The sequence below is a fragment of the Frieseomelitta varia genome, unplaced genomic scaffold (genome assembly GCF_011392965.1).
Source record: "Frieseomelitta varia isolate USP_RPSP 00005682 unplaced genomic scaffold, Fvar_1.2 scaffold_279, whole genome shotgun sequence".
Lineage (NCBI taxonomy): Eukaryota > Metazoa > Arthropoda > Insecta > Hymenoptera > Apidae > Frieseomelitta > Frieseomelitta varia.
Window position 1 is genome coordinate 495,094 of NW_025110011.1, and position 27,143 is coordinate 522,236.

Here is a 27,143-nt window from a genome sequence, read left to right on the forward strand (position 1 = left end):
TCGTCCAACTCTGTACAATCGTGTCGTCCAATAATCGAATCTCGAAGTTTATATTACACCGCTTTTCCGCTTTCATTTTCAGGTTGTCTAATTTGTCATTGCAGAAGGAGTTTCAAGTACCAATTCTTGATTCACTAACATGGAGAAAATATGAAGAAAATTATCGGTGTCAAAAATGCACCTTTAGGACTCATAAACTAACTTGTTGTTACATCGTGTGAAGGCATCAAGTTTTACGCGACAAAGATAAATATCACAATTTCTTTCGTTGTGTCATATGAAATTTCGCTGTGAAAAGTGACCGAGAGAATATTTTTTTCTAGCTAATTTGCGCGCGCTCGTCATTATTTTCCTGTAAATTTAATAAACGTTCAAGAATATGATGCTAGTTTGTTCGATTGCAATTAGATTGTTGAACGATTGACAGTAATGCGGATTATGTCCTCGCTTATGTACATATATATATATATATATATATATATATATATATATATTTATTTATTTATATATATATGCATATATATATATATGCATGTAGAAAGTCTCGAAGAAGAAAGAAGACGTCGTCCGTTTTAATCGAGCTCGTGAGAAGTAAAAACGTCGAGTCGTACGTACGAAATGTGAAAATAATTAACGGATGACGAATTTCTGATTTCAGATAACACGGGCCTGTTTCACGCGAAACACGCAAAGTCTGCGTTCGAGAACTTTCCAGAGTTGGCCTTGAGCATGAAGAAGCACGTATGTACATGCGGCAAAGTGTATAATCAAAAGAGTTCTCTCGATCGGCATCAACGGTACGAGTGTGGAAAAATGCCGAACGTGCCGTGCCTGCAGTGCGGGAAAATGTTTAAATACAAACATCACGTGACACAGCACTTGAAAAGCTGCCGCATCAAAGATTCGAGAAACCTGGACTTCCCGAATTACGCATAATTCTCGTGTTTAAAATCGCTGACCTGTTATTTTTGTACTTCACCTCGTCGAAGGCATTCCTGTTTATTTATTCAACGAAATAAATAACGAAAGTTCAACGAAATCAAACTATGTTCATGGAACTTTCCGCGGGGATGTTCCTTTTGTGCCTTCGATTCGTTTCAGATCCTTAGATCGACATTTGAAAACAGGAAAAAAAAAGACAGCACTCTCGACAAATAATGTATAACATCCTTCAACAAATATGTTGAATTATTCTGTACATTTTTTAGAGAACACTCTTATTGTTAGATTCATGCTCGCCATTCATTTACGCGATTATTTTAATCTGTTTAATGCTTCCATTACCCTTTGCTTGCATGATTTTGCAGAATCGATGTGGCTACGACGGGATGATCGAGGGCAACGTTCGGCAACGCGTCAAGGAATGGAAGACCAATTTAACGAAACGAGATTTTTCTGCGAGACTTGTGGCAAATCGTATAAATGGAAGGAGTCCCTGTTTAAACACAAGCGCGTAGAGTGCGGGAAATTGCCGCAATTTACTTGCAAAGTTTGTGGATACCGATTCATGCACAAACATCATTTGGTTAAACATTTGACTTCTATTCATCGAATCGCTCCTTTAAATGGGACATCCATGCTAATTTTTCAATAAAGGAATTCAATGTTTTTACTTATGGAAATACCTGTAACATTATGAAATAAAATTTTATCATGCCCCAACGTAATATGCTGCTTTACAAAGACTTGACTAGACGAAGTTGAAAAGGATTCACGAAACGATTCTTCTAATTTCTACTAACTTTTTTTCAGGTTGGACCATACGCACGATGTCTGATTTCTCTTGAGTGACGCGAACACAGGAGAGCGAGCATGTAGAACTCCAGTTCCGTTAGACTCATCATTTATCGTTAGTGAAAGTTATTGCCATTAATTGAATAAATGTGAAACTTATCGTCGCGAAATAGATATTACAATAATGGTTGTAACAGTTACTTATTCTTGTTCTCTATTGTAGAATATCTTTATTTCTTTTCTCTATTACAGAACGCGAGATCGAAGATCGAGAAAGCGTGATCACCAAATTGAAAATGCCATCTCTAAGGAAGATCTTACATCTGAGAAGATGCGTTGCACCATTACTTGCGCGACAGTGCGGAAAGAATTCCTTCGTACATCTTTATTATCTACGAGAAGAAGACTTTAAACAGAAGTCGAATTTCCAATAGCATTAGTGTGAATTTTTATTGTTTTGAAATATGAAACGGAACATATAAAATCAAATGAAAATTATGTTTTTGTTTTTTAAGAACGTTTCTGCAGCGAGACTCTCCACCCCTATCGTTTAGCTTTTAAAATTCATAAATTTGAATTTTATCCGCGCGTCTATCGTCGTTCGAGCGCTCTCTGAATAATAAAAAACATCTGAAACAGTGGAGAACGCATGTTTGTCATAGCCGATAATTTACTATTCACTTCACACCTGATTATTATTCGAAGATGCACAGCCACTGAAGATCAGGACCAATCTTTGCATTTTACTTTTGAATAAGACGCACTTATACAGCTCTTGAGTCAGTTGAACTGTTATTTAAAATAACTTATCACGTGTTGGTTATATTGAAAAATATTTCAAATGAATTATGTTGCATTTGAAAACACGCATCAGATTGACGTAGTTGGACTTTTTTTACATTTTATGTTTTTTTAAGATATCAAGGTGACCTTCTTTCAAACGAAGCTAATGCACTTTTTTTTTTAAAACAATGTATTGCAACTGATAAAAAGACAAATCAACGACTTATATAACAAGTTTGATTAGAGTTTGAAACTAAATATTGACTGTGATTGTATTATTTTTAATATTTTCAGAGTATATGTTTAACATTCTCGTCATTTGCTTCTTTACATTTCCGTGAATGATGTTGAAATTAAATGTGAAACCTAACTTTTTTACACATTCTTTAAATACGCTGTTGCATATCTTCTGTAATAGTTGATATATTTTGATAAACCTGGAATATGATTCAACATAAAGTAGAATCTAATGGATTTAGATTTAGCCAATCAACTCATTCATTTCGACTAATCCAACGAAACATTTTCTAACGACAGATAATGTGTTCCTCAAATATTCACGTATTAAAAATTCCATCTAGAAAGATAAATGAAAAATGAACCAGTTACACACAAGTTGTTCACAATGCTAACGTTTACTGACGTTACCGTTCAATGTATCAAAGCCAATGTGAATTTTCAGTAGGTTAATAAATAAATTACATTTACATGCACTTATATTTATATACACTTATATATGGTTCATAAAAGTCGATTCATCGCTAAATAATTTTGTTCTTGCTGTAGCAATATGTTACAGATGAAAATGTTCGTAGCATGCAGATTACACTAATTTGTAACGTTTACGATGAAATTTTTCAAGAACTTATGTGAAGATTAGTAGTAGCAACGCAGTCCGAGACTGCAGTCACTGTGTCTCATTTGTTGAGCACGAGCTTTTCGTATGTAATTTATGTGTTTCTTTCAATGTTTTAAGTAAATCTTAAAAAATATTACATGCACAATGATAGAAATGTAAATGTAACTGTCGTGAACATTTTCAGACACTCGTTGTACGTCACCATTATATTTTTTTATATTTATTATCATATATTTGCATTTTCACATATTACACTACTAACTTATAAACAATAAAATGGGGTTGCTAGTAACGTTTATGTTGTAAACACAAAGGGTAGTCATCACTCTCATTTATACAGCGTGATTCTTAAATGCATGTCCATATTTAAAATTTGAAGTAAATCTATGCAATAAAATAAGTAAACAATGTCATATGAATCTATATTCTATAGATTCCCTATACCTTAGTTTTCGTGTTATAGATAATTGAAGAAATTGTTCAATATGTTCGCCTTATACTGCAATACAATGCTACTGTGCATTAAATAAATTCTGCTCTAGCACGAAAATACTATTTATAAATAATATTTTTCGAATAATCTGGAATTTATTCTGAATCCTTTTTTGCAAATTGCACACGCAATAGACTTTAAATTGCATAAAAAATAAAATTTTATAACAAATTTTTATAATAAATAGCTTTATAAATAAGTTGAGCTTTGTTTAATTCACGTCTATGGATATTTTCTGTAAACGTTAGATAAGATTTTAACATACTACAATATACTGTAGCATGTACCGAGGTACAAGATGAACACATTGAACATTTTTTCAATCATCTATAACTCGAAAACTAAGGTATGAATTTATATGACATTTTTTTACTTATTTTATTAAATAGATTCATCGCCTAAACCATAAACTGAACATTTAAGAATCACTCTATACATATACTTTTTTCTTTTTTTCTTTCTTCATTTACTATGCATTAACTTTGGGACAAATTTAATTTAATTTTAACAAATGAGTGATACAATTACATTCAATGTTCTGTCTGGATTTGAGGTTTAAGCTCATGCTTATTATAGAAATTATCGGATTCATCTTTTTGTCAGCTATTAAAAAGAATGTATTGAGCTTAAAAAACCTTAAGATCACCTTGATACTTTAAAATGTAAATTACATTATCTATCTGACGAATCACTTTAAATGTAACATAAACTCATTTGAAATCTTTTTCAATACAATCGATAGATAACGTGTTATTTTAGATAATAAATTTTACTCTGTATATTTTTAATATTCGATATCGTTTCAATAATTTGCTCATCCCTTAAGTGTCACAATTATTTGTTCGAAAACACATATATAAACTTGTTCCTGTATACAAAGTGATTCTTTGGCTAGTTGACTAAAACGTAGTTCCACCAACCACATACGTTTGCTTTACACGTGCAATCGTTTCCGTTCTAATACAGAGCCAATTTTGTCTCATGATCAGTCACATGTCACAGCAATTTTTATCGTTGTGGTGGTATTCTCAGGGAATCAACTAGTCCACTCTGTATACCAAAGCACGCATATGGGCAACTTAGCAAACAACAGGGAACAAAAAATAAGAGAGGAGAAAGAGAGAGAGGGAGAGAATGGAAGATAGAGATGAGAGAGAGAATGGAAGGTAGAGAGAGAGAGAGAGAGAGAGAGAGAGAGAAAGAGAGAGAATATTGTCAAATAAATAACTGGCGTCAATGAAAGGTGAATTTTAAAGGAACATGCTTTTACTTTTCTACTCAAACGAGATTAGATCGAATAATCCAAGCCTTTCGACCTCTAAATTGCAGGTAGTTGCTCGAGAAGCAAGTATTCGTCACCGCCGGATCAAGATTTCTTGCCGAAACCATATTCTTGCCACAAGTGCGGTAGATTGTACAAGCATAACAGCAGCCTGAAGCGTCATCTCGATGTCGAGTGTGGTAAGCCGCATCGGTACATCTGTAGTATCTGCGAGAAAGGCTTCAAGCAGAAAACCAACTTCCAGCGACACAATTCGACGGTTCACGGTCGTTGTTGGAAATGGGGTTGGAAACGTGAAGACGGATTGTAAACGTAGTACAATATATTTCGGACGTTTTGAAGACGCAAGCGCCGGATACAATTATCGCTTTTGGATTACAAAAGCGTAAGATTACAAAGGGAAAAGAACCTGTTGTAATGATTGCGCGCATTCTTGTATAGTAGCTGTTTGACAAGGGCAACGATGGTTCTTTGCCATAGGGTGGTTCTATAGTCGATCCAACGAGACAAGGCAGTAGATATAAATATAAAATTACTGACTCGTCTCGTTAGGCGAGCGTACGTCCAGTAATCGTCGTGTATGCGATAAAACGTACTGCACGAATTTATATAACGCAACAATTGTTGCGCTGGAACGACGTGCAGACAAAACAAATAATAAATTTATCGCTCCTGAATCATTTCTATTCAGTAATATTATACCGACGAGTTTAAAAAGAAAGCGACGAATTATTGTATACGGTTTGGTCACTCGTTATGGTCCGCCATCCAGCGGTCCACTTGCCAACGCAAGTGGTTAAGGTCAAAAGCGAAAATGATTTTTGACACGAATGTGGCTCGTAGTTGTCTTTAGAAATCCTTTTAGATTGAATGATTGAAACTTAGCTAATTCAGCTGATTTTTTGCAAATTTTTTTTGCAACAATAGAAATTCTGCAATCAATATTTTTTTATATAAAAGAACTTTTTTTCTTTTTCCTCTTCTGCTTTGAATATAATTAGACAGAATTAGCATGATTTCGTTCTCATACGGCATCTTTTCTGCCGTAAATTAGTGCAAAACTTACAAAGTGTCCTTGCATTGGTCGTACAAGCGAAGAGGAGGCAATTCTACATGAAAAAATAAGTCAAAAATGAAGAATAAAATTTTTTTCGTTTTGGGCTCTATTTTGGAGTAATCGGCTTTAAATATTTTCCAAGTATGTATACACTTAACGTAATGGCGAATATGAATTAATCTTGATGCAGATGATACGTTATTTACAAACAGCTTCGTGTATAATATTGAGTAATACCTGTTTACTTAGAATGAGTTTAGAAATGAAAATAAGATATGTCTATAATTTCAAAACTTACGTTATTAATGTAGAAATTAAAATGCTGCTCGATATGCAGCACATGTAATCATGTTGTGCGAATCAAATTTGTTTACACATTCCAATATATCTTGTGTTTTTAATTTTTTAAACGCCAAAACGATTTTGTTTCTCTTTTAAATGCGTCAGGCTTGTAACATTCAGTATACTTTTGATGTTACGTTGATAGATAAAAATCAAGAGGTATCAAAATCAAGAGTGATCATGGTGGCCAGGTCATTTAAAAAATTCCGTACCTCTTGAGAAAAATGGGGAAATTGCTCCATCATGTTGAAAAATAGTTTGTAACGTATCATCTACATCAAGATTCATTCATGTACATCGCGTGTGTACTCGAAGAATATTCAAAAAATTTTATTCTTTACTTTTTTCATGCAGAATTACTTCCTCTTCGTTTGTACTACCGACGCAGAGACACTCTGTATACTTGATGAATCTCATATGCGACGACTGGTAACGACTAGTAGACATATGCTTTAGATAAACTATAGAAATGTTTCCTCTTGAGGCGATTTGTAGGCAAAGATATGTGTTAGTTTTGATACAACTATACGTTTCCGCTTATCGTCACTAAAAGTTATCATACAACACTGTATTTTCTTTTTTTGCTAGGATCATAAATGACTGATGCACCTACGAAGAGCCATCGTCGTCCAAAGCTATCCATTCTTCCTTATCACCAGTTTCTTCAAACTTCTCCCGAAGAGAATCAAATTTTATGCGTTGCTCGTATTATTTTCTTCTTTTTTTTTTTTTTTTTTTTTTTTATACGCATAACTTCACGCAGCATTTTCTTTTATTAAGTATAAGTCACTATGCTACTTTTATCAATGATCGACATATAGTTAAGCAGCAGAAGATTAAACGGCAAGGCCGGCACGTGCAAGATTCCTCGCTCATTTTAATTTTTGCACGATTTTCGTTTGAAAACGTTTTTATACTTGCGACACTTTGTTCTAGTTTAACAACAGTGGAAGAAGGGAAGGAAATTATAAAAAATTCAATTTCTTGGAAAATACGATCTAAATGTTCGATGTGCGATAATGCAAGTAATAATTGGCTTCAACGAAAATGCGATGTTAAATTGATTTGAAAAATTTCATTCTACGAGAAATCCTGTGATACGTTGAATAATTGTTGTACAATATGTGAGAAAATTCGTAAAAAAAAAAAAAAAAAAAAAAGAAACGATATTTGCTGAGGCCTTGGTTATACGTAAACTAGTTTCGCAACATGTTATTGTAGTTTATTATAATTTTATTACAATCATCGAAGTACGCGATAATAAAATTGTAACTGCAAGGGTAAACTATGTCTTAGATCTTTCGAATTTGTTTGTAGCCGTTTATTTTCATGTTTGAACTACTTGAAGATTTTTATCAACTGGAAAATGTATATCTCTGAAGATGTATCTCTGGATCCATCGCTGAAGAAAAAGAAAAGGAAGAATCATCACGGAAGATCGCTACTGTTTTCTCGCACTTTTTTGTGAAAACAAATAAAAAAGAAAAAGAGAAAAGGAAAAGAAGAAGGAAGAAAGTATTTTCAAAATATATTTTCAACAGATCTTGTATGATTTTGGATTCATAATTGAAACCTATTTCTGATCTACTAAACTATTAAGATGACTTTTCTTCAAATCATGATTATATGTACGTATTTTATACGTATATTTTATTAATCAATTCTGGATTTTGTTTTCAGGTCAGGTGAATTACTTTCGGAAAGTTATTTGAGACGATTTTTAGAAGCTATACTTCTGTTTCAAATACAACAGGTCCTACACGGTTGCATGTACACTGAATCTTCATTTGCGACAGGAATATACTGCAATACTCGTGCTTATTATTCGAAAGTGTTTAAACAATGTTCGAATACATCAAGTCATATAGCAATCATTTTCAAATTCTTTGAAGAGTCCAATTATGATCGATGCTGGATAGAAGATAATTTTAATGTAACACAGAACTAGGTTAAACTTTGCTAGGACATTTTAACTTTTTTTTTGCATAATCTGGTAGTAATAGATAAATACAGACGAAATATCAAAATATCAAAGTTTTTGGAGTACTGCATGGCTTACTTTAATTTGATAATCAAGTAAATTTTATTATACATTTTCAGTATGCATTTGATGATTGGAGAAATATATTACCCATATTTTTCTATTTTTCAGTAAATTAGGTACCTGAATAATGATTGGAGAAAAGCCTATCTGAGAAATGATCCACTATTGTTTCTTTACAATAATGACATCAGAGAAGAACGATAATGGGTAATATCACAATGAGATCTTCTGGTATATTTCAAATCGCACAATTTGTATGCGGTATTTTCATACGAAAAATTCCGCGTAAAATAGTATAATAATCTATAAAAATTAAAGTTATTTTTGGGAACAGAAAACACAAGTAGGCATAGGAAAACAAAAGAAGACATATGAAAGCATAATGATCATTTTGAACACTCACAAGGAAGTGTTTACTTCTTCCAAAAAAATCCTAATGACTGTATCGCTTGAGACTTATTGCCTAGATTAACAATGATAACAATGATAACAGTCATTTCCAATGCATGAGACGCTATTTAGTTACTTATCACGCACATATAACATGCATATGCTGAAGAAAAGAATTTCAGAACAGTTGAATTAGCCATATAGTACTCCAAAATTACTAAACTTTGTAATTTTTGAACTTAATGAATTCTGACATTCAAAATCGATGTATTTTGTTTCTATTCGTCGTACAATCTAATTTTGCAAAGAATTGAAAAAAAAAATTGTGCCTCAAAACGAAAGTTAGTCCAGAGCTAATATACTTTTTGTTTTGTAAGCTTTTACTGACAAAGAAAAAAAAAAATTCTTTTACGTATGTGTACAGTGGTAAAGCTAATCTAACTTTATATATACATTGCAGAATAAAGGCACAATCTCTTTTCTGCACCCAGCCAACTACTACCTTTATTTTTAATCGCTTTTAACAATTACAGATAATTGCTTGTTGCTTCAATTTGGATTATGTTCGATGTTATGTCCATCGTGATTTTCGGATTGATGGAACAATAAGAAACATAATGCATGGCAAAGTGCCATTTTTTTGCGTTCTTTTTTTGGCAACTTAGGGAAAGCATTAAAATCACATATACAAGATGGGTGAAAAATCGCCAGGAGGTAATTCTACGTGAAAAAAAATAAGGAAAAAATGTGATATACAATATTTTCATCCGAGGCTTCGTTTTCGAGAAAATCGTGTTTGAAGTTTGTTTAATGCGATTTCCTTATCGTGTATTCTATTACCGGTTGTCTCTGTTCGTGTTAGTGTTTGAAAAACTAAAAAAATGATAATACGTTACAATCTGCTCAGTTATCTTTAATTTGTCGAGCGCAGTTACGTATGCAGAATAACGAGGACAATATTTCCAAGTATTACTATAGTACTTGTAAAGTAATAAACTAAAGTAACAAATTTCAAATTCGATTTTCTCGAAAACGAAGTCTCGAATGAAAAAATACCACATTTTTTCTTTATTTTTTTACGTAGAATTACTCCCTTACCTCCTTATTTTTTTACGATTTTTCACTCACTCTATATATTTGAAACAAATATACAATATATATATTTGAAGCGATACTAAGACTGCTTTCAAATGGTAATAAGTATGTACTTGTATCGTCGATGCAGGTATACGTATATCAAATACGTATTTCACAATGAAGTACAAACACTTTAGTTTTATCTCTTTTTTTTTTTGTCTCCGTCCGGAACTAACTTCAGAGTTGAGAACTGCTTTTAAAATGTTGGGTCGACACTGAGCAGAACATTACCTGCTACCAGAAATGTATCCATACTATTATTGGTGAGCAGTTCACGAATAACTCGCTAGACTAATTCCAGGCTTGTTCGCTTGCGCTCTTCAATGCATCCATATATGTTTGTTTGCTGAGTTTGCGAACTCGGCAAGAGATTCTTCGATGCATCGCTTATCGAGTGAACTACCACGAACAATTCGTCAACAGCAGTGTGGACGCGGCATAAGTGGGTATGCTAAACTAGTAATTCGCGGGCCACAGGGAGACACTTTTCTTCTTTTGTTGCTTCGCTGAACAGCCACTTTAAATCTACTCCAAACTCTGACGATTGCAGTCAAATTCTTCCTTCTCTAGTCGCTCATTCATACATACTTTATGTAAAATAGAAGATTCATATACATATACTATATAAGGAAAAATTCGATTGTGCAGGAGTGGAGGAGATCGTTCAGCGAAGCGTGTGCCTCAAGTGGCTTTTCTTGTGGCTCGTGGGCTATCAGTTAAGTATGTCTGTTCATGAGAGAAAAGGGTGCGATATTTTAATGTTGCCAATTGATTGAAATTCCACTGTTTATACAAGATTGAGCAAATTTTATTATAATAACTTGGAACAATGAGTCGTTTCCATTAACGTATTAGTTTAAAAATAACACAGAAGAAGTAACTTTATTTTTGTTAAATAGTGAATCAAATAGTGATTTACAAATAATTTTTTATTCGAATTTAATTATCATTAAATAACAAATTATAGCAGTACAGTTTAACAGAAGAACTATTTCGAAGAACTATTTGAAACTATTTGGAAGATTAGAAGTAAATTGTAAAAGTAAATTTAAAATACAAAACAAATATAAAATACAAATTATTTCGGTCCCATTGAACTCATTAACACAGATTTCTCCGACACTGTTTTTACCGACTCCAGATTTTTGTGCCTGACAACAGTTTTTATCGGCAATGACATTGACCGACAACAACATTAGACAATCGTATATCGCCATAGATGTTGCCTCAGTTTGCGTTTGGCTGTGATCTTTATTGCTTCGGGTATCTCGAATAGAGTTATAAACATTCTTACTGTTGGTGAAAATAGTTAATTATACAAAAATGTTTCGGCCATCTCCAGAAAATGATAGTTCTGTTATTGCAAAAGTTATATTATCAACTAAAAATAAAATGAAGACTTGTGTTATATTTACCTCTATAAGTTATTTTTGTTGTATAAAATTAAGTTACATTATCAACTAAAAATGAAATGAAGACTTGTGTTATATTTACCTCTATAAGTTATTTTTGTTGTATAAAATTAAGTTACATTATCAACTAAAAATGAAATGAAGACTTGTGTTATATTTACCTCTATAAGTTATTTTTGTTGTATAAAATTAAGTTACATTATCAACTAAAAATGAAATGAAGACTTGTGTTATATTTACCTCTATAAGTTATTTTTGTTGTATAAAATTAAGTTATGTTATCAACTAAAAATAAAATGAAGACTTGTGTTATATTTACCTCTATAGGTTATTTTTTGGTATAAATATGTTAATATTTTTGTTACATTCATTAAAGAGCTGTTTTCCCCCTGTTCTCAAAATAATATATTTTAATATTTTTGTTATATCGCTTTGTATATTAATAATAGATGAATAAGCAATGTATTTTCTGTTTAATATGACAAAAACAAAATGATGGACAAATATCATAATAATGTCGTCGGTCAGTATCATTGTCGGTTAAAATTGTTGTCGGGCAAACCTGGAGTTGATGAAATATTGTCGGTGAAAACAGTGTCGGAGAAATCTGTGTCGATTGATTTCAGCGGGACCCGATTATTTTTATTGACAGCCAAGTAATAGAATAATTTTGAGAAAAACCATTTCTTCTTCAAATAAATTAACACAAGATTATTCCAAGCCAAATAAAAGTGTATTATTTAACTAATTATTTTTCAAATATTTTATTCAAGCAATACTCGGTTTACCTTTGTGTGATCCTCTACACTCCTGTATTTGTTTTAATGTCTCGGCTATCATATGAAAAGTTCTCGGTACACGAAATTGATGGATACCACGATATATATATAGCGCGAAAACGCATTCGCAAAACTTCTTCGTGTGTATTCAATATCCATCATACGTGTATCGGGATGCAAGTAAACATTTCCGTCTGAAACTAACCCAACAATAAATCTAAGTAAAAACGGAAAAGCTCGAAAATAGTAATATGCGAGATGATGAGAATGTCGAGGGAACATTAGCACATCTAACGGATAAACAATTTCAGGGAGGACGGCTGCAGTAGGACATGTTGGCGTGGCGAACTGCACTTTGCACCAATGCAGTATGTGCGGTAAAACCTATTCCTGGAAGTCTTCGTACCATCGACACTTGCGGGAAGAATGCGGGAACCAACAGAGAGTAAAGTGCAAAAATTGCGGAAGACAGTATCGTTGGCGTGATTCTCTGAACAGACACTTGAAGTACGAGTGCGGAGTGGAACCAAAATACATGTGCTCGACGTGCGGTAGAAAATTCCGTCACAAACAATTGCTGACTTCCCATTTGAGGAAATTTCATTGAGATCGTTTCAACGATCAATCATTTTCGCTGTGGTTATTAATCGTCGAACGGGATCACAGATAAGAATCCTTATTATTTTCCAGATAATATAGATACACAGTCTACATGCTGGAAGCAATAAAGAAGAGTGTATTAATGATTCGGCTGGTATTTCTCCTTGTTCGCTTCCTTCTTCATCTCCCCTTGGGTTTGCTTCTTAACGCGGTCCTTAATACGTCTTGAAGAGTACCGGTGGATGAATAAGCATGACCTTTTTTGTGGCAAAACATGTCGATGGAGTACCGTTGTTCGTTTGCGACGAAACACGACTTTCGATGTGAAATAAAATAGACGATTTTAGCGCGCGAGATGAAGGATACAGAATGGTCAACGAAATCTCTCGTCAATCTCGTTAATCTCTCGTTCTCTTTGTCGTTTGTTTCAGACTCGAAGAGGGATCACAATCGGGTTAACTATGATGCCCCGTTTACCTGTTACAAATGTGGTAAACGTTACACGTGGACGGATTCCTTGACCAGACATCTTCGAGAGGGCTGCGGAAAGTTACCTAGGCACAAATGCACCCTCTGCGGCAGGAAATTCAAACGCAGGGACTATCTGCTGCGTCACGAAAATAACGTTCACAAAGCAGAGTGAAAATCGTCACGATTCGAAAACGCTTCCGAGAATCTCGAAATTTGTTCCAATTTTGAATCCGATCGAAACGTTTCGGACGAAACGTTTCGTGTTTTTTTTTTTTTTTTCTTTTTCGATTTTTATATCATGTTTTTCTGATAGTTCTTTTTTCTCTTTTTTTTAACGTTCCAAATGCAACAAAAATAACATTGAATGTATTTCTTCGCCTGCGTCAGCGTATCGCGATACTGTGAATGTCGATAGAGAGTATCGATTTACTCGTTTATAAGACTGATATCATCGATTTAAACGTGTCAACGCATATACGTTATATTGTTAAACGTAAGAAAAAGTGTACTTTCCAATGATATCTCGTTTGATCGTGCATACTGAGTTCTGAACTTGCGATTCCTAAATTTACGAATGCGTTGACAAAAATTTCAGACATTGTAAGAAATTGTACTGTACGTGATTCTAGCTCGGATAGCTTCGAGCCAAGTATTTGCTAACCAAAATTAATAACGAATCTCATTTATTTATTGACAGTGGATCGTAAGTCCTCGTGTTCACACTTGTTATTGTAACTTTTCTAATGTCACTTAATCTTTTGATACGTTTAGAGTGTAAATAAAGTTTTTTATGTGGTTCACGTGTTGCAGATTCATGTGTTTAAAAAGAGACGCGGTTTATCGTCCTATAAGATTTGCACTTTTTCACTCCGAGAACCCGGCAGTTCAAACAAAAGCGTTCGATCAACGATTCGTTTCATTTCTTTGTGCAAATGTTGTAGTACGAGTAATCGATCGACACTACTACCTAGCGACTGCCAGATAGAAATAAAACGGCTTGTTCGACTCGAAAGAGAAAAGTCGAGTGTGGACAGAGATGAAATTTCAAAAATGGAACAACGTGGGGAAACTGATTGCCAATGATTACATCGCAACGACACTTATGTTTTCAGCAACCCGACTGTTTTCATCGCAAAGAATGGTAATGGATCGATTAATTGAAAACAGTTCGCAACTTTGATCAACGGTTTCCGTCGGAAGTTTAAGCACCTTTGAATTACTTTGCTCGATACGTTTTTACTATCAGGTTGACAATTTTGTTCTTTTCTTTCGTTTTGCGTTCAAAGAAGCGGATATGCATAATAGGAAAGCGTTAAGAAGCTATTCGAATAGGCGTATCTCTGAACATATATAATTACAGAAAGTGCATTGTTCTTTCAGCTTACTGCGGTTCTGACTATTACAAGAGACTTGGCCGACACTTCTGTTCGAATTGTGGCAAAGAGTACAGATGGATGCAATCCTTGGTTAGACACGAAAGAGAAGAATGCGGGAAGGAGCCGCAGCACAGTTGTCCCGTTTGTGGGATGAAAATACGCCACAAATGGATGTTAAAGAAACATTTGATCAACGTTCATCATTGGGTTATTTCGAATGGGAAGAACGTTTACCTCGGGCCGAGTGACGGTAGCACGTAATGGTATCCGGTATCAGTCTCGAGATACAAATGCGCCGGTGAAAAGTAGTAGCTTCTCGCAGCTGCTCGTCCAACCTTTCGTTATTACAATAACAATGTATACGTACGTAATTGCGATAATTCTTTCAAAAGGAACTTCGCTTGTACTTCTGTGCGTTTCAATTGTCAATGTACATGTACATTGTGTAAATGAAATTGTATTTGTACGGTATGTAAAGTTTGGTCAATAAACAACCTAAAGAAACGCGTGATGTGTAGCGAGCTAGTCACGATGAACATCGTTCCGATCTGTGGTGAAAAAAGAAAAGAATAATCGGTTGAAAGAAATTCTTTGCAAAAAGAAAAAAAAAAAAAGAAAGAAAGAAGTAAAATGTAGAGAAATATTTCATTATCTTCGTAAGAGTTGCAAGATCTAGCGCGTAACGTAACTAACGCATTTACTTATAACTATATACGTTAGCCTGACAATGGTTCTTACGCCACCTGCGAAGAAAGTTTAGAGAGTTCGTAGGTACACGTGTACTTACAAACTTCTTTTTATAATAAATGCCTCGCCATCGAAAGGCTGATCGAAATGATAGTACAAATTTGCTGTATCGTTAATTTTTAGGACTGCTTAAGAGGTTTGTCTGCGACAAGGTATATAAGTGGAAGGAATCGTTTCACCAGCATCGTCCACTAGAATGTGGAATTGAGCCGCAGTTTGCATAACGAGGATTCAAGCATAAGCACCATTTGTAAGAGCATTTAAAGAGACGTCGCTATTGTGATTAATCGAAAGTCTCTCTTAGTCGAATAATGATGAAATCGGCGTGTTTTTTCGTTTCCTTTTGTTTTCCTACTCTTTCATTTTCATTGTGATAGCACGAGATAGAATGGAGAAAACAAATAAGCAAGAAAAAGATGTAAAAAAAGAAAAAAAAAACACTCTGATGGTAGAACTTTGTCGACTGGTTTTGTATCGCATTTGTAATTATCACGATGTAGATGCATGTAGTTAGCATTTTTTATCGTATGATATTCATGAGCGGTGCACATTGTTACATACGAAATGTTCGTATCGGACAAGACTATAATATACATACACACATACATATACCTATACGTACATACATAATATATGTATGTATGTATGTATGTATACATGTAGAAATCTATGTAAACATCTTTTGAATTTGACAATAAAAGATATTGTTCCATAACGCATTTAACGTGAAATTGAGAGGGTATTTTTTCATAAAAATGTGATAAAAGCGTGTACGTATGTTTGTCGAATAAGCAGCAACTGTTTCACAATGCTAATTAAAGTGTATCTTTTTGTGATTTCAGGTTTACCGATTTTTGTGTTTCGTTCGAGCCATCTGTGTAACAACTGTGGAAAAACGTATAAATGGAAAGAATCGTTGAACTTACACAAGCGTATGGAATGCGGTATTGAGCCACGATTCGGTTGCAAAATCTGCGGAAGAAGATTTAAACACAAACACCATCTCGCGAAGCATCATAAATCGATACACAATTACGTTGACGTGCCTGTGCTACAAGCTTCGTTGTATACTCGATAACAAAGTATCGAAGTAACGAAGTAACAGTCGAAGATATCCGTTATCTTTGCATGATGATAACTCAGACGTGGAATAAAGCGAGAAAAACAAAATAGAAAGCGATATTTTCAAAGCGAATTACGAAAAATTTGAGATTAGCTACTCGATGTACGTACTGCATTATGTATGTTAGCGAAAACGATTCGATTGCTTTGCAATTAGAGATAAAACGAGATTGAGCAATAAACGGAGAACAAAGTATTTCGTCAAGAATCGATGTTGATGTAAGTTTTTGAAACAGCCTTACGTAAAAATTTCTTCCGACTCTGTCCCACGGTGTTGTCTGAAAATATTCACAGTCGCTTTACATAACGCCGAACGTCAGAACAATTTTTTCGCTGAAATAAACAAAACGAACGATATTTACAGTTAATTTAAGTAAACATATGGAATCGGGTATGTACTCGTCTGATCAATGGACCGTGATTTGGATTATTATCCAGGCTTGTCGGTAAAGCGTTTCAACTTCTGTATCCACGCACGACTCATCGTTTATGTTTCAGGTGCGGCGACCACTCGAGAAACTGTATACCCGTGCAGAGTGTGCGGCAAAATCTACTCGATAAAATCTTCCATGTATACGCATCTCCGCCTATGCGGAAAGGAACCGAAATTCAACTGCGTTCTCTGCGGGAAGAGGTTCAAATACAAGCACAGACTGCAGTCGCATCTTACCTCAAATTTGCACAATCAGGAGTTTCGATAATATACTCGGAGAGAAATTGAAACCCAAACATTATCGTGACCCGTCGCGTGATAATTCTTTTTCGAAAAATCGACACATTCCAGTGCATAAATCCAATCATCCTTTCTCCGAAACTTGTACAAATTAATTTGAAGATTTTACTGTCAAACTTTAGGAAATTCTGGGCTTCCAGTAAATTGTAAGCGACTTTTAGATTAATAAAGATTCGTTGAGAATTTAACGATGAAGCGTTCAATTCCTGCATTAAAAAAAAAAAAAAAAAGAAACAAAGTTGTCGAGAACAGACCGCTTTGAAAAATGCATGTTATTCGGAGTAATTATCGATAAGCAATTAGGAAACATTTTTTGATCGAATTGCTTGATCGAAGAATCCACTGAATAATTTCGAGCAAAGAACGAAAGCAACGTGCTATCGCTGTACTGGCTTAATTGTTTCGTTAGTGTTATTTGTTAGTGCTAGTGATGAAGAGCGTGGAAATGAAAAAAAGTAATTTGTCTTTGGATAAGAGTTTAAAAACGGAAAGCTAACCAACCCGTTTTACGTTTCTTCTTTTGCAGTTCACTTGCAGAAGGAAGCGTGGATTTGCTTTCGATGTGGCAAACGTTATCAATGGCGTGCTTCCTTGAAGAATCATATCCGAGTGGAATGCGGCAAAGAACCTACTTTCAAGTGTCCAATTTGTGGCAGGAAGTTCAAGCATAAACATAGATGGCAATCACACGCGAAATCCATGCACCGTATTAACTTATAACGAACAATTTCCAACATTCCGATGTCGTCGATGTTCAACAAATGTTTCCCTGCGATTCTTCGGTTTTGCGACAAAACAGTGCAACAATTACCTACGATAATAAAAATTTTATCGACAAGCGCTTGTATAATACCTATGAGTACGATTCCTTTTATTCGTATATATATACATATATATATTATGTTAAATTATCTAAAATATAATTTAATAGAAGAGAAGAATTTCATATCCGAGAAGTTTCGTATCTTTTTTATATTTTTTTGTTCCTTGCGTATTAACAAAGTATTCGTTGTCGTAGAGTTGCGTTTTCCATTTGATTGGCCACAGAAATTTCGTGTCACCATCAGATCATAGTTTTACATCAAAGGCATCAACTGTGTTATTGGTAGCTTCTAGTCTTTTTTTCGTGCGAAACGTGGCGTGTTTTTGCAAAAGATCTCCAAGGCCGTTGAAGTAATTCCTGGATTTCTCTTTACAGTCTTCTCGAAGAAAATGTGGTGGTGCTCTCAATGCGGCAAGCGATACATGTGGAGGGACTCGTTGAAGAAGCACCTGCGAGTCGAGTGCGGCAAGGATCCTACGTTCGAATGTCCCATTTGTGGCCGAAAATTCAAGCATAAACATCGTTGGCAGTCGCACGCTAAACTGATTCATTATGTTACCATGTGATTTACGAAAAAACAGGCTTGACTCTAGCTATTTGTATTGACAATTAATACAAATCAAAAGTGAATCGAACAAGTGATACATGCTTTAAGGAAAACTGTGATCGAGTATTGTTAAAAAGATTGATTCATTATTGTCTTTTCAATTTTGCCTCGAGAAATAAATGTCAAGCGTTACGAACGAAATTTCACGAGTATTTGTATAACATGTTACTTCTCGTTAAATCCGTGAAATAATCGAAGAAAGGCAAAGATCCGAAAACGAAATGCTTGCGCGTTTTCTTTGTATCTCGTAAGTATAATTAAATGAAAGTACCTGCACGTTGTACTTTTCCTTAAAAAAGTTTACAAAAATTTCGAATATACGCTATCTTCGTACAAATTATTTTGACTTGTGCCAAACAAATTCTCGTAAATAAAGTAGGGATTATATTTTCTTCGTCGCATTTAAAATGAGAGGAATTATGTCATTTTCTTCGTTCTTACATTGCACCCTATGTCACAGCCGGCATTCGCTCCTGTTTTCGTTAGATTTTACGATTTTAAAGTTCACGTATGAAACAGTGAATCTGGTATATAAATATCTATACTCAATGCTCATAGCTCGTGATCACGATCGTCTTTCATTTTTTCTCGCGTATAAATATCGAATCAAACGCGTTCTCCTCTTACTGACGAGCATTCCGTCTTTTCTCTATTTTCTAGTACCAAGGCTGACGGTGAAGAACATCGAAAATCTACGATACAAAAGACGGCCGGTGATTCACAAGTGCACCAGGTGTGGAAAGGGTTATCAATTGGAAACCTCGCTACGAAGACACCAAAGACTCGAATGTGGGGTGGAACCGAGGCAAAGCTGTCAAATTTGTGGGAAAAAATTCACTCATAGATTCAAGCTAACGCATCATTTAGCTTCGTGTAGAAGAAAACGGGAATACTATGGAACGATATAAATTGTGACATTGTATATCAGATCCACTAAAAAAAAAAAAAAAAAAAAAAAAAAAAAAAAAAAAAAAAAAAAAAGAAAGCAGAAAACCAAATAATTAAATCTGTTGAAATTCGATGTATATATAAAGTGTTCCATTAACAGTGATAACCAGAGAATTGTGATTTCCTCGTGAAAAAGCAAGTCGGAAATGTAGAGTAAAATTTTTTTTATTTGAGGTTTTACTTTGAAGAAAATCGAGTTTGAAAATTTATTATTTAAGTATACTTGAATTTGAGAATTTAATTCTAGACGTGACAGAAAAGAAAAATAATTAACAAAAGATTGCTCTAGCTGAAAAAAAAAAAAAAATGAGTCAAAAATGTGGAATAAAATATTTCCATTTAAAGCTTCATTTTCAAGAATATGTTTCATTTTGAATATATTTCGCTGCCTTGACAAGTTTCCAAACTCGATTTTCTCGAAAAGCCTCAAATCAGACAATTTTGTTCTACTTATATTTTTCATAAGGAATCACAGTTTGGTGAGTTATCCTACTATCGATGGAACAGCCTATATAGTATGTACATACTACGTAGCATGACATCAGAGCTGTGAAAGACAATGATAGCACTTCGAACCAAGACAAAAAGACTTTGTCACGAATAAGAAGTGTAATATTGACAAAGAAAATCAAGACTTCCAATTTAGTTGGAAAAAGATTGTATTTCGAAATTTCGTTACATTGGCGTAAGAAAATTATGATAAGACTTTCCCAGGGGAGAGATAGCAATATTAAATATTTATCTTTTTATACGTAGTTTATTTATAATGATCGACTTTCAAAATTGTAATTTTATAATATGGTATAATTGGTGCAATTTACTATCGAATTATCGAAGCTAGATATAGAGAAATTTGATCATTTTTTAAAAAGAGAGCGAGTGAGAGAGAGAGAGAGAGAGAGAGAGAGAGAGAGAAGCAGAGAAAGCAAGAAAGATGGGAGTTTGTGTTTGATAAAAAAATCAATGCGATCGGATCGAATGAATATCGAAGGAATTGACATGAAAGCACAACTACACCGTTGTATAGTTTTTACACAGTTAAATAAATACGTGTTTTCCTCTATAAAACGATCGTTTCCCCTGCTTAATATTTTGTAAGAAAGCATCATAGAGACATGTTTCATCAATAATGTAAAATACCATATTCTCTTACGTTTTAATTCTTCAACTTTGAATAACACTATTATTCTTTTGCTTGCTTTTACGAGACCACCTCCGCTCATATTTCATCTTTATTTCCTCTCCTCTGTCGATCTGACCATCTTCTTTACACTTCAAAAGCACCGATTGCAACGAAAAACTTCCCAGGGGCATCGCAATTACCGAAAGCTCGTTTAATTTCTCGAATCCGAGGGAAATGTATTCCCTTTCATCTCGTTAAGGACGAAACAATAACAAGAAGAAGACGAGAGCTTGGCATCTAACGGATATATTATTTCGTTTCAGGACTTTTGGTGACAATGCTGCTCTCTCAGGACGTGCAGCAGCGACCGCAGGACAATAGCGAACCATGGCGTCAATTACCATACCCGAGCATGCCTTACGATCCGAACAGGACGAGTCAAAGACGGAAAGATCCGAAGGATACCGGTTCGAAGTACATTTGCAATAGATGCGGGAAAACGTACAAAGCCACCACGTCTTTGAGTCGTCATAAACGACTCGAGTGCGGCGTTGTACCTTGCGAGGTTTGTCCGATATGTGAAAGAAGATTCAAGCACAGATTCGTCTTGAACTCGCACATCATCGGATGCCAGAGAAAATTGCGACATATTATTCAAAAGAGCGGCGACTCGCCGATATTCGCCGAGGAACGAGAGTAGCTACCCGACAGTCGCGTTGCAACAATGCGCTAAAGCGATCATTTTCTGCGAATGTCTTAAAGTGCATCATCTTCACCGACTCTGTCCGTATTCTTTTCACCAACGATCTTCTCCTTCTCGTGGATTATGTCATGAAACCTCTGCGTTGTTAATTCGAATCTTTACACATGTGTAAACGTATGTTTTTAAATTCTCAATTTTAGATCCGATTACGATCAACAAATTTGATTATTTGTCACTTTGTTTTTATAGATTTTCACTCGTGCCAAGTAATATGTCTCTCTGTAAAGTAGACTTACTATTAATCCGCAATGTATATAACGTTTTTTAATAGCTAACGACGAGGATGGTAACGGAATGTAATCGTATGGAAAAAAAAGAATACATATATGTCTCGTTTAGTATCTCGTCCATTACATTCCGCGACGTTGTTTCGGTGGAACGGATACCAAAAAAGAATATGTTTCAATCGTAACGTAACTTTATATCACCGTTTTATATGTATTGACAAATAAATGAATGTGAACGATCAAAGACAATTATATGAACACATGTACGTATAATCGAAACGGCGGCCGTTTTCTAGTATTTCTCAAGCTCGCATCGGACCAAATGCAATTCTCTTGATTCCCTACTTAAATCATTCGAAACGTAATTATATACTTTTATCTAGCCTCTTTTTTTTCGTGAAACCACTTCTCTGCCCCCGAGATATTTTCCCCTTTTGTTTCGAATACTGCTTGTTTACGAGTATGTTGCTTCGACAGGTGTTCTATCGAAGAGCGACTGGATCAGTTTGAACGATTATCGAAGCGGCTCGGTGGACGATTCGTTGCTGAAAGAAAGGAACTACAATGACGCATACTATTATCCGTGTCCTGTGCTCGATCCGAACAAGAAACAGCCGGTGCAACAGCAGCAACAGCTGCAACCGCAGCAGCTTTTCACCTGTGCGCTTTGCGGCAGGGAATATACCTGGATGTATAGTTTACGTCGACATCAGCTACAATGCGGCAACAAGGAAGCGCGAAACAAGTGTCACTTCTGCTCGAGAAAATTTTACAGACGTGACAGACTGAAAGAACACTTGCTGGCTCATCATCCAGACTTGATTTAGGTTTCATGCCAAAATTCCGCGAGATTCTCTCGGACCAAGATAATTTAAATCCTCTTGCGCTGGAATGACGTCGAAAATTTTTTTCTCTCGAATTGCAACATTTTCTCAATTATATATATTATGTATATTTATATGCAAAACGAATGATAAGTTTGTTACTTCGTAATCATTTCTATCCAGTGATATCATACCGACGAGTTTGAAAGGAAAAGAAAGCGACGAATTATTGTATACGGTTCGGTCACTCGTTATGGTCCGCGCAATCAGTTGCCCAGCGCAAGGGATCAACTTATGTTAATCATTTTTGAGATTGTACATCGTTTCCACACATTATTCGTAGACAGACATTAGGGAAAAATGTATTTTTTCTGAGTGACTCGATTAATAAGGTCGATTTAATAAAATTACTGATAATTAAAACGCTCGTGAATTCTGCAAATTGTCGCAATCTATTGTTGATATATATATCAACAAATATAAATGTGTCCAGTTTCTTTAGATTCTTGCCATTTTCTCCTACGTTTTTCTCCTTTCCTATTATGTTACGATTTGGGTAATCGTCAATTCGCAGTAATCTAATGTTTCTCGTATTACAGAAATCGGCTCCGACCTGATGAACGAGTTCGAGGCTTTCGAATCCAAGGATATCAAACTGATTCCGGAAATGATTAGGCCACCGTTGGCCTCTATGCAACACTACTTGTGCGGAGAGTGTGGAAAAGGATACAAGTGGATGGCGAATCTTCGCAGGCATCAAAGACTTGAATGCGGAAAATTACCCAAGCATCGTTGCAAAATATGCCGGCGAGAGTTTTATCGGAGATACGAATTAACAAATCACTATAATACCAAACACACCATTCCTTAAATTCTCGATAATCCTACCGTATTCTTCACCTATCGAGATCAAATTTTCGTCAAACGTTGCACGCATTCAATCGCAGAAAATACTCTGTATGTATGTTTAAGTTAAGGAAACCGGTTTCCGGTCACGGTTGAATAGTCAGTGATCTAGTGATAGTCCGTAATTCATCTCTCTTTTCATTTTATCAATCTGTCTATCGTTTGATATGATATACGAATTTATGTGTGACTATTTATTCGACGTTTTATTCTAGCAATTAGACTACAATCGACGATTATAATTTATTTGTATCGCATGAACTGTCAACTAACAGTTTTACATATATATGTATATATGTAAAAAAAACTCCGGGCCTCGGGTGGAAAGACGCTTTCTGACATGATGGCACAATGTTCGCTTCTGCTCCTTACAAAAGGATTTTTTTTTTTTTTATAACCGCTAATTTTCTTTACTAATGTGATCTATCTTCGCTTATGTTTGAGCTTTTGTTTTTTGGAGAAATCATCGAGTATCCTATTTCTCGTACAAAGCAGTATCGTTGATTGTTCACCGAGATGAGAATAAACTCTGTCTTCACAGAGTTTCGTGGTGTTCACAGGAATTTAAGTATTATATATGAAACACACATGATACCTATCGTCCGAATATTATTGTCGAATAATATTACAATTATGCATTACAAGAAATTATATGTAGTAGAAATACTAGACTTTATTTAACGAATCGAATAAACATATTTAAATCTGATTGAAGATATGCAAACATATTTTCCAATTTTGTTACGCTCGATTAATAAATATATCTGGCTTTGCAACAACACGTTTTATCTGGATATCCTTTGAATGTGGATAAAGCATGAACGCGAATGAAAGAAAACGAAGAAAGGTGTGTGTTTCACGGCGTTTGCTGCAGCATTGCAGAAAAAAAAAATGAACAACAAGTTTCATGGGCATTTATGAAATTATATATTATATTGCGGTTACTGCTTTCCAAGCAGCAGCCGAAATTGTTGTGTCCCTCGCGGTGCATGTGCTGTCCTGTTCTATACGATCAACCGAGTAAACTCAACGTGAATGTATTTGCTAACGCGAGCCGTTCGTTTTTCGCAGGAAAACGAGCGGACTTGAGCGACTGGTTCGTGAAGCAGGAGAACGAATACGAGGAGCCGCAAACTTTGTTCGAGTTCGTTGCCAGCAGCTACGATTTGGCGGAACGAAAGAAGGCTGCAAAGACTGTAATCTGCGAGGAATGCGGCAAAAGCTTCTCGAGGCTCGACAGTCTTCGGAGACACGAGAAGAATTATTGCAGAGTGAAAGGGGACAGAATGTACTGCCGCTTTTGCGGCAAAAAGTTTGCCAAGCCGCTCTCGTTGATTTCTCACGTGAAATCGGTGCATTCGACTCTCTTTTTAAAATCGCAAACGTTATAAGACAACGTCATGTATAACAAATATTGAGAGCTTTCTTTAAAAAAATTTAGACTTTGATTTTTCTCTTTCGCCTGTTTCCCATCTCTGTCATTGGTCGCAGTAAAAATCTCTTATTTTTTTATCGATCGTTACCACAGTGTTTATGAATTATTTCGTTAGAGAGAGAGAGAGAGAGAGAGAGAGAGAGAGAGAGAGAGAGCATGTATGTAAGTGAGAAAGAAAGGAAGAAAGAATAGAGAAGAAAGGGAAAAGAAACAACATACACACCTCCTAGAAATTTAACATTTTCATCTTTTTAATTAAGTATCACTGTGTTATGTACCTGTTATGTATTATCTACATACATACATCGTACAAATAACATATGTACTATGCGCATAAAAATCCGAAATATCCAGAAATCGTTAAATCATATACCATTTTTATAAGTGTTTCTCATTAATCGTTCGAGTGCCATGCAGCGCGATTGTATTATTCAAATTTCGTTTCAAAATGTGCTACTGCATTGGACACGCGATTCTGCTATTTGTTCTTCGAAACCTTTTTTTAATCATATGAATAATAAATTTTGTTTTTATTTGTTATTATTTTCAATTATTCGAAGAATTATTGTTATAAAAATATTTTAAGCAAACAGAAAGTATAGTTTTATTTGTATTAAGGCAAGCGCGATCGTCATACTTGGTATTTTTCAATAAGATTTTTCCAACAATTTTTAATACTCAAACAATTAGGAATGTGTTATGTATAGAAAGATGAAAAATTACAAGATAATTCACATTATAGATCATGATTATGGCAAAACATTTTGCAGCTTTATCCGTATATTCGGAAAAAGTATGGCACCGTACTGTATAGTGGTGCTTATTCTTTAGGAAACATTCTAAATTTCAACGAAATTCTATTAATTGAACGATTAAAATCTACAACGTCATTAATGCTCTAGTAAACATGGAACATGACGACTGTAACGAACAACTCTGAATGACATGAACTTCATTATGATTCTTGACAAAACAAAAGTTTCGTTTTTATGCGCTATGTACGTATGTAAATATGTATGCCGAAGATGCTGTAATGTTCATGAAGTAATGTTTCCTTCATATGTTCGAAATTGAATAAAATGTTTTTCAAATGACACCTTTTAAAACTCCGCCCATCTGTTCGAAGGATTTTCTCGGTAAAGAACGCTCGTTTCATAATTGCCTTTGATCGATTACTAATGAAATTGTTCGCATTATAATCAGCAAATAGTCACGAATCTCAAGCTTTTGCTCAAAAGCGAAATGAACGCAAGGTAATTTGGCTATAACGCAACATATGCATGCTTTTTTCCCTTTCCGAGGAAAACTAGCGTAGCACGATGCCCGCGAACTCTCATTTGTAACGAAGGCATGTATCTTTGCAGGTGAGAAGTCGGAGAACTTCAATTCAGAGAAAGACCAAGAGGACGACGCTGAGGTTTGTGAAATCTCATTTCACGGACAGTTGCCAATGAATTATTTGCTCTGCGATTCGTCCATCTTGAATTCCGTGGAGACAGGTGTCCTCCGGAAAAACGTCAAGTCTCACCAACAATTTCGATGTGACGGTTGCGACCGAGCCTACACGCGAATGGACAGTCTGAAACGACACCAAGCGAAATGCGATGCTTCGTTGGAGAAGCTGCAGGAGGAAGTCGAGTGGCTACATCGGCAGAAGTTCTATTGTAATCAGTGTGGCAAAGGTTACAAAAGGCTGGATACCTTGAGGAGGCATCAACGGCTTGTTTGCGGCGACAAAGAGAGCGCGTCTACAGCCTCCGACAAGCCGGCCACCTAATAAAAAAAAAAAAAAAAAAAAAGAAATCAGTGCAGAAACTTTCCTACTTTAAGACTATTCGGGGACTATTTGTCGCGTCGTATCTGTTAATCATTCGTGGCGTTGAAGTATGTAGATTTTTAAATTTTAGATTAATTATCGAGGGGAAACTAATCGGATCACGTTTGATACATTTCTGTCTTTCTTTTCGTCTTTTCTTTTTTTTTCTCTATTCCGAGAACGAAGAAGAGGGATTTGTTCGTTGAATTTTCGTTCCGCGAGACTTGTATGATTTAACGAACATGTTTGCACTTGTTTAAACGTTTTATGTATTTGTATCTATATTTGTGCGTCCATTAAACATCGAACA

The 27,143-nt window shown here is 35.1% G+C and overlaps 6 protein-coding genes across 11 annotated transcripts; all 6 read left to right on the forward strand.

The window, feature by feature from the left end:
* The first annotated feature begins 1,592 nt into the window (after positions 1-1,592).
* Positions 1,593-15,923, forward strand: LOC122529109 (zinc finger protein 77-like). Of its 6 annotated transcripts, XR_006306753.1 has the most exons (5): positions 1,593-1,849; positions 1,987-2,513; positions 5,199-5,330; positions 7,139-8,178; positions 8,703-10,026. XR_006306753.1 is itself a non-coding variant. In XM_043654899.1 (3 exons), exons 1-3 carry the CDS (start codon positions 5,106-5,108, stop codon positions 12,917-12,919), a joined length of 435 nt encoding a protein of 144 aa, XP_043510834.1. In that variant the 5' UTR covers positions 4,077-5,105; the 3' UTR covers positions 12,920-15,923. The 6 variants fall into 6 exon arrangements, 1 of the variants encoding a protein (XP_043510834.1); XR_006306752.1 differs by having other exon boundaries at positions 1,593-2,513; XR_006306749.1 differs by lacking the exons at positions 1,593-1,849; positions 1,987-2,513 and having other exon boundaries at positions 4,042-5,330.
* A 682-nt stretch (positions 15,924-16,605) lies between these two features.
* Positions 16,606-18,199, forward strand: LOC122529111 (gastrula zinc finger protein XlCGF8.2DB-like). The gene is made up of 2 exons (XM_043654901.1): positions 16,606-17,307; positions 17,899-18,199. Exons 1-2 carry the CDS (start codon positions 17,039-17,041, stop codon positions 17,954-17,956), a joined length of 327 nt encoding a protein of 108 aa, XP_043510836.1. The 5' UTR covers positions 16,606-17,038; the 3' UTR covers positions 17,957-18,199.
* LOC122529110 (gastrula zinc finger protein xFG20-1-like) lies at positions 18,103-19,499 on the forward strand. Its single transcript, XM_043654900.1, has 2 exons — positions 18,103-18,220; positions 18,560-19,499. The coding sequence occupies exons 1-2, from the start codon at positions 18,103-18,105 to the stop codon at positions 18,748-18,750; spliced, it is 309 nt and encodes a 102-aa protein (XP_043510835.1). The 3' UTR covers positions 18,751-19,499.
* A 619-nt stretch (positions 19,500-20,118) lies between these two features.
* Positions 20,119-21,591, forward strand: LOC122529124 (zinc finger protein 429-like). Its single transcript, XM_043654917.1, has one exon. It carries the CDS (start codon positions 21,200-21,202, stop codon positions 21,560-21,562), a length of 363 nt encoding a protein of 120 aa, XP_043510852.1. The 5' UTR covers positions 20,119-21,199; the 3' UTR covers positions 21,563-21,591.
* Positions 21,592-21,653: 62 nt separating this feature from the next.
* Positions 21,654-22,784, forward strand: LOC122529125 (longitudinals lacking protein-like). Its single transcript, XM_043654918.1, has 2 exons — positions 21,654-21,739; positions 22,330-22,784. The coding sequence occupies exons 1-2, from the start codon at positions 21,730-21,732 to the stop codon at positions 22,677-22,679; spliced, it is 360 nt and encodes a 119-aa protein (XP_043510853.1). The 5' UTR covers positions 21,654-21,729; the 3' UTR covers positions 22,680-22,784.
* A 375-nt stretch (positions 22,785-23,159) lies between these two features.
* On the forward strand, positions 23,160-26,794 carry LOC122529144 (zinc finger protein 595-like). The gene is made up of 4 exons (XM_043654959.1): positions 23,160-23,232; positions 23,276-23,467; positions 24,654-24,797; positions 26,382-26,794. The coding sequence occupies exons 1-4, from the start codon at positions 23,160-23,162 to the stop codon at positions 26,792-26,794; spliced, it is 822 nt and encodes a 273-aa protein (XP_043510894.1).
* The last annotated feature ends 349 nt before the right edge of the window (positions 26,795-27,143 follow it).